The 12,309-nt window shown below is 59.9% G+C and overlaps 1 protein-coding gene across 4 annotated transcripts; it reads left to right on the forward strand.

Moving 5' to 3' along the window:
* Positions 1-1,906: 1,906 nt before the first annotated feature.
* On the forward strand, positions 1,907-10,584 carry EFNA3 (ephrin A3). 4 transcript variants are annotated; one of them, XM_044758369.2, is made up of 5 exons: positions 1,907-2,135; positions 8,141-8,454; positions 8,915-8,980; positions 9,165-9,242; positions 9,455-10,584. In XM_044758369.2, the coding sequence occupies exons 1-5, from the start codon at positions 2,008-2,010 to the stop codon at positions 9,583-9,585; spliced, it is 717 nt and encodes a 238-aa protein (XP_044614304.1). In that variant the 5' UTR covers positions 1,907-2,007; the 3' UTR covers positions 9,586-10,584. The 4 variants fall into 4 exon arrangements, with proteins under 4 accessions (XP_044614304.1, XP_044614305.1, XP_014692554.1 ...); XM_014837068.3 differs by lacking the exon at positions 1,907-2,135 and adding an exon at positions 5,752-6,093; XM_044758370.2 differs by lacking the exon at positions 9,165-9,242.
* Positions 10,585-12,309: the final 1,725 nt, after the last annotated feature.

A 12,309-nucleotide genomic window follows, 5' to 3' on the forward strand; every position in this document is an offset into this window, starting at 1 on the left:
ATCCTATAGAAAGGGCTCCAGATTCCTGAGAGAAGGGCTCAGTTATTGGGGGGCAGGGTGTGGGGTGCTGGATTCTAAAGGAGTATCTGGGCCCTATAGAAAAGGGCCCAAATCCTTAAGCGGGACCCAGATTCTACCAACAGGGCTTCTAACATGGAATCTAAAGTCCTAGACCAAACCAGCAAGCTCCCACTCCCTGTGAATATGGGCAGCCTCTCTGCCAACTGTGGGCCTACAGAGAGAAGCCTCCCTTTGCAGAGCAGGGAGGGTGGGTAGGCAGGGAGGGGGCTGGGATTTGTGGCACCTAGAGGAGGCAGGTTAGCATCATTTGAGTGAAACAAATCTCTCCGGGGACAAGGAGGCTAGGGGGAGGGAGAGCTGTTTGCAAAGTCCCCCATTCCCACCCCCAAAGGGCCTAATTTATTTTCTGGCTCCTGAGAAGAGAAAGGAGATCTCCTGGGGTGGAGAGGAGTCAAGGGAGGACAGCGCCTGCTCTTGCCTGGCAGCAGCTAGGCACAGGGCCTATTCTGAATGGCATTGCCCTGTCCCAAACCCAGCACCTGGGGTCGACTTGTGGTCAGGACCCCTGTCCTGCCAAAGATGAACGGAGGAAGGGTGCCCATATGTCCTCTCTCCTGCAGTAAAGAAGACGAGTATCACGCCTGTCTCCCTGGGCACAAGTGGTTGGCTTGGGTTCTGAGAATCTGGTCTGGGACCTGGTCCTCCTGGTCACTCTTAGTCTGAGCCTCTCCAAAAGAGAAGAGAAAAGGGGTGGGTACCCCTAGGTCTCGCTTCTAGACCCTTTCCCTCAACTTCTACTTCCTAGGAAAAGAAGAGAGAAGAGGCGAGCACGGAGCTGTGTGTGTGCCTGAGGGTGCACGTGGGTTTGTGTGTGTGCATGGGTCTGGGTGTGCACTCCTATGTCTGTGTATCTAAGTGCCCATGTTTCTACAGATCTCTAGTTGTCTGAGAGTGTCTGCGAGGGGTTCTGTGTGCCTGTATGTCTGTGTCAGGTGCCTGTGTTTCCATGTTCTCTGCCTCTGGGTGTCTCTGCCTTTTCTCCTGAATGTGTGTGTGCAATGTCTGTGCTGGGGTGTCACTGTGAGGACAATGACTGTGGTGAGAGCTGAAACACAGGGTGCTCTGCCTTCTGCCCTCTCATCAGCATCTGGGAGAGTAGGACTAACAATGCCTGGGGACACCAGTGGCTGCACTGGGAGGGGCCCCTGCTTAAAGTGTAGTGAGGAATCCTTTGTAGGTGTCCCAGGAAAGCCTGGTTTGCTCTAGCTGACTCTCTCCTTGTCCCTGGACTGCCAAATAGCCTTCAGCACCCAATGTTGCCATTCTTGGGAGCTGAGCTCCTCTACCCCACCTCCAAGAAAAATAAGCTTCATGCTCAGCTGGGGGCTTTAGGTCAACAGCTGTGAGGTCCTTGGTGCCAGCTGAGGGCTTCTCCACCACCCTCTCGAACCCACCTGACTCCTCATCCACATGGGAAGAGGGGCATGGAGGAAGCAGAAAGCCAGACTGTAAAGGAGGGGGATCTAGTTATACTTATTAAGAGGTCCTGGACTCCCCAGCTTCTTTTCAAGTTTCCTTCATCCCATCCCAGAAATGAGTGTGCTCACAGGAGATCGAGATGCCTGTGTTGGCCTCCCTAATCCTTCTCCCGGGAACTCCAGACTGGGGAGCAGAAGGCCCACGACCGGCGGCAGCAAATCAGACCTAGCAGGGAGAAGCGAGAAGCGTGCCGATTGCTCTCGAGGGGGCAGCACGGTCCCCACCTCCCACGCGCCGCGCGCTCCAGGCCCGAGTGGGGCGGGGCCTGGCGGGAGCGCGCCAGGGGCGGGGCTTCGGCGGCGCGCCCGGGAGGGTGGAGGGAAGGGCTGGGGGCGTGGCCTAAGGCTCGGGGGCCGGCGGCCGCGGCGGCGGCAGCAGGGAGCTGGGAAGCGAGAAGCCGGGAGCGCGGGGCTCAGTCGGGGGGCGGCGGCGGCGGCGGCTCCGGGGATGGCGGCGGCTCCGCTGCTGCTGCTGCTGCTGCTCGTGCCCGTGCCGCTGCTGCCGCTGCTGGCCCAGGGGCCCGGGGGGGCGCTGGGAAACCGGCATGCGGTGTACTGGAACAGCTCCAACCAGCAGTGAGTCGGGGGCCCAGGGAGCCCGTGCGTCCCGCGTCTGTGAGAGGGGGAGCTGGTGGGCCGGGAAAGTCCTGGGGGAACCTGGGGTGGGAGTCCTAGGAGACCACCGCTGGGGGCTGGGAGGCGCGGGAGAGGGAGACTCTGTGGGCGTCTATGAAACTCGGGGGGTATCTGAAAGAGGCTGTTTAGGTATAGTAAGGAGGGCTTGGGCCGTGCGGAGGAGGCTTCTCGGGGACACCCCACCCCACCTTGGCTTCTCTCCACACCCGCCGCTAGAATAGCGTACCTCCGTCCCACAGGCCCCCGTCTTCACCCACTTAGGCCGGGCCGGGGTTTAGGAGTACCAATGTGCTGGGGATAGGCCGCCGCACTTGGGGGGCCCAGGGATGACCTGTTTTCAGACGTGAGGGTTTCAAGGGGTTCTGTCTAGGGCTCCTGCTTTTAAAAGTGGGGTCCAGAGCTGAGGCAGGGAGTCCAACCCAGCACCTCCTCAGAACGAAGGCGAATGGGTTGCCCTGGTTGTGCGGATAAGCCTGGCTGGGGTGAGCTGGGGCTGGGTCGCCGAGTTGGGGGCCCTGGGGGTGCTGCTTGGCTAGGATGGGAACATGGGGTACTGGCGAAAGAGAAGAAGGCAGGGAGATGTCGGCGTGTCACACACGCACACACGCCCGGGCTGGGGACGGCGTGTGGCTCCAAGTGTGAGCGGGCGTGCGCGGCTGTCAGTGTGCGTGTGTGTCTGAGTGTGTGATTTGTGTGTCTGCGTCGGCGATCGTCTCGGGGTGGGAGCGGGCGACGGGTCGGGGAGGGGGCTGCGGTCGCTGTCCGCGTGGCCGGCCGCGTCTGAGCTTGGGCTGTCGGCGCCGCCGCGGTCTGGGCGGGTGTCAGGGCGGCCGTGTGGTTTCCCCGGGTGTGTGGCGCGGCGGCTGGGTGCCGGCTGCGGAGCCAGGTCCTCGTTCTGCTCAGTCCTCGCTGCCCTTGTCTTCTCCTCCCCGCCGAGCCGCCGTGTGTATCACCCTGGCTGCCTCCGTGTGTGCCTGTGTATTGGGGGGATCCCTGGGGATGTGGGGGTCACTGTCACACCTGCCCAAGCAGCGGCGGCGACACTGCCTCTGGCTTCCCACTCCGGGGGGCGACTCGGGAGCAAATGGCGAGGCCCCAGGGGAAGGGACCGGGAGGGCCGGCGGCCGCGACCCCCAACCTCCCGGAGGAGGGGCTGCCGCTCACCGCTCCGCTCTTTGTTGTTTGGGGCTCCGCGCCTCCCCCTCTCTCCCTCCTAGCGCCCGGAGTGTCAGACTGGGGGTGGGGATGAGCCAACGACGCCCCCCTCTCGCTTCCCATGGAAACCTCGGGGGTGGGGATTCGGCCCCTCCTCCCCCCGGAGCGGGACTCAGAGAACTCCGGGGGGCCCTAGGGGCTGACTCCCCTGCTCTATCTACTCCTCCCCCCTCCCCCAGACTCACACGTCCGCCCTCCGCCCTGCTAGAGTCTGGAGGGGAGTGGAGAGTGCGCAGGTGAGGGGCCCCGGGTTCCCCACCACCCTTCGGGTACCCCCTCGTTCTTAGGGGAAGCTGGAGCCAGGGGGATGCGGGAATGGCGGGGGGGGGGATGTTGTTGATCAGGTTCCCCTCCCCCGCATACACCTGGGCGCAGGTGAAAGCCCTGGGAGGGGGTGGGGAAGCCTGGATTCCGGGAGCCTCCTTTCTGTCTTCCCCGCTCCCCCGCAGGTCTGGACCGGCAGAGGTAGGAGGGGATGCGCACCGGGCCGGGAGGCCGCCGCCGCCGCCCCCGCCTCTCTTCCCCGGCCTTTGTTGCCGCTGCGCCCGGGCTCCCCGGCTCCCTCACTGCGGCAGCCGCGGCCCCATAAATCGTGAGAGCGACGTGCTCCGGAGCCGGCAGTGGAGAGGGCCAGGGAGCTGGGGGCGGGGCCCTGCCGAGCTACAGGCTCCCGCGCCCCCTCCTCCCGGTCACGTGAGCTGGGCTCCTGGCTCCCACCCACCCCCCCGTCACGTGCGGAGGGTCTCTGCCCCCTGGGGTCACGTGGAGAGGGTCTTGCGACCCCGCCTCTTGGGGGTCACGTGGGAGGGTGCTGGTGGGACACGTGCGGCGGTCTCCTTTGACAGACCTGGGGGCAGTGCCCTGCACAGCGGCCGCGATCTCGCCCCCTGCCCCCTACTCAGCCTCTCCGTTTGATCCCTTGGAATAGGCGAGACCTGTTCCCAACCTGGCCTAGAAACTAGGGATGGGGGGATTATACTAGAGGGACGCATGCGAGTGTGAGGTCGAGGGATCCCTGAGCCCAGAATTGAATTGGGGGGGCGGGTAGGGAGACCAGTCAGTGGCCAAATAGTTGCCCCCTGTGCTTCATTTCTTTGCAGAACTCAGCAAGGGTGTTGGTATTCGCCCTTATCTCAAGAAGCCTCAGGAACATCTTTCTCTAGCTGTCTCCCTACCTGTGTCTTCATCACGGAAATGTTTCTGTTGCTGATCTCTCTTTCATTCAAACATTCATTCAACAAATATTTATTGAGGCTCTACTATGTCCCTATTGGTCTTTCTCTGTTTCCTCCCTGCCCTGTCCCTGATATTCTCCTTTGCGTCTCTCCATCTCCGTCTCCGCTGACTGTGGGCCTCTCTGGATCGGCCTCTACATCTCCCCCTTTCTCCAAGTTTCTCTCCGTTCTCATTCTCTTCCCTCTTTCTCTCGGTTTCTGGACCCCGCTCTTTCGCTGTGTCTCTCTCCCATTCCTCTCGCAGTGAATCGGTCTCTTAATCTCCCCTCTCGCTGTGTGTCTCTCTCACTCCTTTTCTCTGTGTCTCGCTTTCGGCGGGTCTCTCGCTCTTCGCCGCCGCTGCAGATCAATAAACCTTCGCCGCCGCCGCTGCTGCTGCTGTCGCAGGGAGGAGGGGCGGGGATGTGGGGCGCGCTGATTCCCTCCCACCCGACGCGGGCCCGAGAAGCTGGGGACCCAGTCCCGGGATGGCAAGACGCGGCGGGGCGAGGTGCGGAGGCCCAGGGCGCCCCAGGGAGTGCGGGGGTGTCAGCGTGCATGCACTGCCCTGCGAGCGTTCCCGCCACCCACCGGCCCCCAGCCCGGGCGCGGACCCCACGCCGCGCACACGTGGTCTGGCCTCGCCTGCTGGAGCGAGCGGCACGCGGCCTCGGGGGCGCGCGCGAGAGGGAAGGAGAACCCGGGTCCGGTGTCTTTACATCCCTCTTCCACTTCCTTAGCTCTGCATCCCGGCGTCTAAGGGTGGGGGCAGGGACTTAAGTTCAGGGCCCCTTGGGATCCTCTCCCTACTCCCTGGTCTTGTTACACACCCTGTTTACCTGCCCCTAATTGCCCCGGAGGGAGAGGTTTGCTCCTTCCCTGCTCCCCCGCCGCCCATCTCGCCAGGCTTGAGCAGGCAAAGCGCTGGAGTGAAAGAGAGGGGTCGGAATGCGCACTGGGGGCGGGGAGAGCCGGGAGAGACGAAATAACGGGGTGAAGGGGCACCCCCTCCCAGTGGGGTGTGTCGACACTCACCTGCCTTTTCTGCGAGAGAGGTAGGAGGCTCGTAGGGGATGAAGTGAGGAAGAATAGAGAACTGTTGGAAGGGACAGGCACAACCAGTCCCCAGATCCCAGCCCCCCCACCTCCCGCGAGGGGGTGCGGCTGTAGGTTGGGGAGGTGCGGCCCTGGAGGACGGGTTAGCTGCGGAGCTTCCCCGGGCCTAGCAGCACCTCCCTCCTCGCTGCCAGGGCAGGGACGATGACAGATTCAATTAAAGCGCCCAAGCCAGGCAGACACCTCAAGTCTCCCAGGAGTTGTGGCTGGGGATTCCTGGCACCCAGCCCATCTGGCCCCCCTGTCCACCAGATACCAACTGGGCACAGCCGTTCCACAAGCAGGGCTTTCTCCCACGTGCCCAGCTTGGGGGACATTCCAGGGGCTGCTCCTGCCACCCAGCCCAGGGATAGGTAAGAAATGGCTTCTCCTCACTTGTGGTTGCTCAGCAACCTTTCAGTAAGGCCAGTGCCCACCCGGTTGAGGAAACCAATGTGCCTGTAGGAATACCTCTGGCTCTGGCTTACTCCCCACTGGAATAGGGTGTGTTATAGGGGGAACTGGGCAGTGCCCCAGGGAGGGGCTACTTCCGAGTAGGGCTGGAAACCTGGGTGAGGCTCAAGGACAGAGGTCCCAGTGTGGCTGTGCAGCTGCTCCAGGCTGGCACCCTACCACTGGTAGCCCTCTCCTGAAAGCCTGTGGGAGAGGAACAGTAGACTTGGGAGTTGGGGAGAGAGGCAAGCCTGGGGTGGTGGCTGGGAGGTAGGCCTGGTCTAACCCGTTTTCCTGCTCTCCCAGTGCCCCAGGCCGAGACTCCTGCCCACCTGAGTGCCAGGGCCAGGGAGGGGCCTGAGTGACCCATCACTCCCGTGGGAACCGAGTGGGGCTGGTGGCATTCTTGATGACTCAATGAGGCTGTGCCCAAGCACCGGGTCTCATCTGTCTGCCTTAATGCCAGCCTGGAAAGGAGCTTGAGGAGGGGGCAGCACGGGCAAGGCCAGAGAAGTACGGTAAGGTGGGGAGGGACCCTCAAGTTCCCACCCATGAAGAGGCCTCCAGGTTCGTTTTCCTAATGGATCTAATTACTGTTTGTGGACCTGGGAGGTACCTGGCGACATGGGGAGCGAGTCTCTCCCCTCAGGGAGTTCCCAGGGACCCCAATGGTTTGACATTTTGCCAAGTACCCCATGCCTTCCTGTGTCCACCACACTCCCCTCTCCCAGCCAAGATGTATGCATTCCACCCCGAAGGAGATTAGGGGAAACTCTTGCCTCCTTCTCTGAGTTTCTTCCTCCATTCGGATGCTTCTCTCATCCCCACACCACCCAGTACCACCACTGAGGGCTTTACGACCAACACTTTGATGATGACTAGCAAGGCAGGTGGGGATTACAAGGGACCCAGCATCTGCTTCTCTGTCCCATAGAAGGATCAGGGATGTAAGAGGCACAGCCATCTTGTCTGGGCACTATGCCCGCTACTCTGCCAAGCCTCACGAAGGGGGCAGTGGTGCCCAGGTTGAGAAGGGAGGTGTATAGAGACAGAAGTTTTGGCTGATTGGCATGATACCATATGGAGCCTTGGCATTGAGTCCCTTAGCTCCCTGGTCTGTTATGTCACACTATTGGGACCTAATTGCCCATGGCCTCTGGGTGGAGGTCAGTGGGACTCAAGGTACAGAGGCTCTTGATACTGTAGAGAGAGCATGTGCCTCGTGTGTGTGTGTGTGTGTGTGTGTGTGTGTGTGTGTGAAGGGCAGGGGGAGAGCTTGAGATTGCTGGGGTCAACCGATACTGGCATGTGAGTCAAGCACATGTACAACCTAGCTTTTCTATGCGCACGCCGCCTGTGAGTGGGCGGTGGACATATTTGTGTATGTGCCATAGAACTTATGCATGTATATGCATGAAGCCTCCATACCTGCGAATGTGAGGGCAGGTCCTGTCGGACTAGCCTTGGGGGTGGACTGGCAGCCGCAGGAAAGCATGCTGGCAGAGGCATGGAGGGTGCGCATCCCTCCCACTTTCACCCTTCCTTTCCATTCCTTCTATCCTTCCTCCCCACTGGTGAATTATGGAGGATGGACGGAGGAAATCCGGGCCTGGGTCTGGGAGTTGCAGGGGCCTGCGCCGTTTCTGTGGTAACCAAAGCAGACGTTGCCTTCTTCCCTCCACCCTTCTCCCCCGCCTCTCTTCCTTTGGAGGCAGGCTGGGTTCCCTGCGCTTTTGCTCCCCTCTGGTGGCCACCAGGAGAAGGACAGAACAAAGAGTGGACATGGAAGGATAGTGCGAGAACTGGCGGCACTAGGGCCCTGGGGACGGAGACAGGGACTGAGAAGAGAGGAAGCTCTGAAAAAAAGCCGGGAGGCTCCGAGGACCCTGGGGAAGGTCTGCGGAGCGGTGAGGTGGAACGGGTTGGCTTTGGGGTTTCTTCTCTCTGACCCGCTTCCTTTCCCCACAGCCTGCGGCGAGAGGGCTACACGGTGCAGGTGAACGTGAATGATTATCTGGATATTTACTGCCCGCACTACAATAGCTCGGGGGTGGGCCCCGGGGCGGGGCCAGGGCCCGGAGGCGGGGCGGAGCAGTACGTGCTGTATATGGTGAGCCGGACGGGCTACCGCACCTGCAACGCCAGCCAGGGCTTCAAGCGCTGGGAATGCAACCGACCGCACGCCCCCCACAGCCCCATCAAGTTCTCGGAGAAGTTCCAGCGCTACAGCGCCTTCTCGCTGGGCTACGAGTTCCACGCCGGCCACGAGTACTACTACATCTGTGAGTGACTGCCGGGCGGGCCGGGGCGGGGCCTAAAAGTGTCTGAGTGACAGCCGGAGGGTGGAGTCCCGGGGGGCCGGGGGCGGGCCAACGCGGCTGCCTCGCTTTCAGAAATCGCTAGGAGTGATACCCCGGGACGAGGCGTGGGGATCGGGCCTCACGGTTTCAGCTCAGATAGGGTCGCCAGGCTAAGAGAGAGGTTTGGTGACAGTCTGAAGTTTGGGTCGCAAAGTCACTGTTTCTGTGAGGGCCATTCAGAGTCAGGGTTTCTTGAGAGGTGGGATCAAAAGGACTTCTATGGCTGAGGGCGGAGCCACAGAGACCAGTGTCCAAAGGGTAGGGGAGCTACTGAAGGAGACCGCCCGGGAGGGACATTTTGGAGAGGGTGAGACGGAGAGTTTCTGAGTGAGGGTGGGGTGTAAATCGGGAGAAAGTGACTCAGGCCTCATCTCCTCCCCAGCCACGCCCACCCACAACCTGCACTGGAAGTGTCTGAGAATGAAAGTGTTCGTCTGCTGCGCCTCCAGTGAGTATAATCGGCTCCCAGCCGCGACCCTATTCTCGGCTCCCCTGCTTTGGGGCTCCCCTGCCTTCCTGGGGGTGGGGGCGGAGAGCACAGGCGAGGGACTCATTCCCCAGCCGTAGCAGGGGGAGGGGATCCTGGCCCTGACTCTCCCCTCCTCTCTCCCCACTCGCACCCCACCCCGCAGCATCGCACTCCGGGGAGAAGCCGGTCCCCACTCTCCCCCAGTTCACCATGGGCCCCAATGTGAAGATCAACGTGCTGGGTGAGTCTGCGCAGCGCCCTCTGGTGGCCACTGCTGGAACCGCAGCCCCCTCCCCGGTGCCTGCTCACCTTGCATGCCTTGCGCTGGGGCACCGATCCTTCCTACCCCGTGGGTGGTCACGTCCCCAGCTCCACTGCTGCTGCTGCTGCCGCGTGCCCCCGCCCCGGCGCGCAGCCCAGCCCTCACCAGTCTGTCTATTCATCTATCCACAGAAGACTTTGAGGGAGAGAACCCCCAGGTGCCCAAGCTTGAGAAGAGCATCAGCGGGACCAGCCCCAAGCGGGAACACCTGCCCCTGGCGATGGGCATCGCCTTCTTCCTTATGACACTCTTGGCCTCCTAGCTCTGCCCCCTCCCTTGGCAGGGAGAGATGGGGTGGGGCTGGGACAGAGCGGGGAGCCTTTGGCCTCTGAAGGGAAGCCTAGCCAATGGGGCCTAGACCCCTCCTCCAAAGGCTGGCTGTGGGTTCTGCACCATACGTATGTGCCCGCCCCTCTGCCCCCTCCCCCCCAACGTAGGGCACTGTAGTGGACCAGGTGCAGGGACAGCCACGGGTCCTAGGTGGCCTTGTGGCTCTGGTAATGTTTGGTACCAAACTGGGGGGCTATAAAGGGCAGTGTTCAGGACTCCCTACCCCTGGTACCTTTCTCTGACCCCTGGTGCCCTCCGCCCTTTGTCCCCCCAGAGAGACAAATATGCCCCAGAGAGCGCAAATCGAAGCGTGGGAGACACCCCATCACTCTCCTCTAGGGGCAGAACATGGGGAGGGGACTAGATGGGCGAGGGGGTGGCATCGCCTGCTGCCCTCTTCCCCTGTTTACAGCAATAAGCATGTCCTCCTCCCCCCACTCCCACTCCCAGGTTTGTGGTTTGGATTGAATCCAAGTTTACAAGTAGACACCCCTGGGTGGGCGGGTAGTGGACAACGTTGACAAGGGGTGGGCATTGGGGTGCCAGGCAGGCATGTACAGACTCTATATCTCTATATATAATGTACAGACGGACAGAGTCCCTCTCCTTCCTTAACCCCCGACCTTCCTTGACTTCCCCTCCCAGCTTCAGACCCTTCCCCACCAGGCTAGGCCCCCCCACTGGGGGACCCCCTGGCCCCTCTTTTGTCTTCTGTGAAGACAGGACCTATGCAACGCACAGACACTTTTGGAGACCGTGAGACAACAATGCCCCTGTCCCTCCAGCCCTGAGCCGGGACCCAGCTCCCAGGACCTTGCCCTGCTCACCCTCTGTGGCCCCCACCCATCCTCCTGGGCCTTTTTCAAGTGCTTTGGCTGTGACTTTCATACTCTGCTCTTAGTCTAAAAAAATAAACTGGAGATAAAAATAACTGAGTGTGTGTGATTTCCAGGGGCCATTGCCCTTCTGTACACTGGTTAAACCCCACAGGTCACAGGACCTGGGTGGTGGAGGGGATTCTGGGGCCAAAGGGTCAACTGAGCACCTTGTTCTGTGGCTTGTCTCCCTTAAGGGGGTGTGGAGGGAGCCCCAGGGGCTTCTGAGCTGGGCCTGGATGACCTTGGGAAACTCACTCAACCTCTCTGAGCCTCAAGTATCTCATCAGAAATTTTGGGTTATAATTCATCTCTCTCAGGGTTGGTGAAAGGGTCTGAGGACAGAGGGATATTCAGCTCTCAATGACGCTATTCTCCTTTTCTTCCTAGTCCATCTGTCATGAGAGGTTCTTGACTGGGGTCTATGGGTTTCAGGGGGGCTGTGAACCTAGATAGAAAAAAAATTATATCTTTGTTTTCACTCACCTGTAACTGAAATTTAACATTCTCTGATGTAGTCGGGCGACAAGCCACAATAGTTTGAACAGTGCCTGTGACTTTGTAACCAACAGAAATCACAGATGTTTTCAGACTGCATTATAGTTTTTGAAGATATCCCAAAATATCATTTACTCTCATCATTCCTTTGAAATGACTGTAGTTGTTAGACCCTCCTTGTTTTTAATGTGTTAATAAAGAAGCATATATATTACTATACCCAAAACTGTAAATGTTTTGATTAGTGTGTTTCAATATAATTGGTTTCCTTTATAATCGTTTGTAATCTTATTTTATTCATTGAAAATGTTATGGCCAAAGGCTGAGCGTTTGCTGGTGCTGGGGTGGTGCGTAACTGCAGCACCGGGCGTCTGGCGGGAGAGGGAGGGACAGGTGAGACTGACAGTGGAGGAAGCAGTCGAAGGTCTCTCCTCAGGAGCCTCAGCCCTGCCTGGGCTGGGTGAGGTCAGGGTGATAGGGTTGGGCATTGCGTGGGGGGGTTGCCCACAGGGGCCAAAATCTGCCCGGGCTTCACTGTCCAACCAAGTGCCCTGGTCCAGGGAGGGGGTGCCTTTTTCCCATTGCCAAGCTGTGCACCCTTGGCATCCATCCCAACCAGGTTCTCTAGTTGGCACTGTGTGAGCAGGCTGGGTCCTGGGTGGGTGCCCCTCCTGTGTGCCTCTGTTGCTCTTAGCAGCTGCATTGTGAGAGTCCCTGGGCAGCAGGGACTGTGTCTTCTCCCCCTCCATACTCATAAAACATAGGAAATGGAATTTCAGCTGGACCCTGGAGAGGAGGTAGGTCTCCCGCTGGCAGAGCAAGGAGGAGTGGCGGTGGGAGGGCAGGTGAGGGAAGAACGAAGGGCAGCCAGTGTGCCAGTCAGAGGCTCCCTACCCGGAGACAAGGCTGAACAGGTAGGCTCACCCATCCAATTGTTCATGGACTCAAGCGACATTTTTTTAGCATCGGCTGAGTGCCAGGCCCTATCCTGGGTACCAGGGATGCAAAGAAGACACAGTCTCTACCCTCGAATAAGCTCATAATTTAGCCTGTGTTGATATGTGAAGAGGAGCCAGTCACACATACATACACATATGATGATATAACCAGTGTTACATGGTTAAATGCCAGGCAGCTATGGGAACAAGGAGGAAAAAGTGCATTCTTGCCTGGGGACACAGGAAGGAAGAGGTACACACAGCTGGGGCCTGACTGGGCAGAGTCTTGAGGCCTTGAGGCTGAGAAGTGTGGGTTGCTCCCATAAAGGAGCCACAGCTGTGGGC

This window comes from Equus asinus, chromosome 25, assembly GCF_041296235.1.
Source record: "Equus asinus isolate D_3611 breed Donkey chromosome 25, EquAss-T2T_v2, whole genome shotgun sequence".
NCBI classification, from domain to species: domain Eukaryota; kingdom Metazoa; phylum Chordata; class Mammalia; order Perissodactyla; family Equidae; genus Equus; species Equus asinus.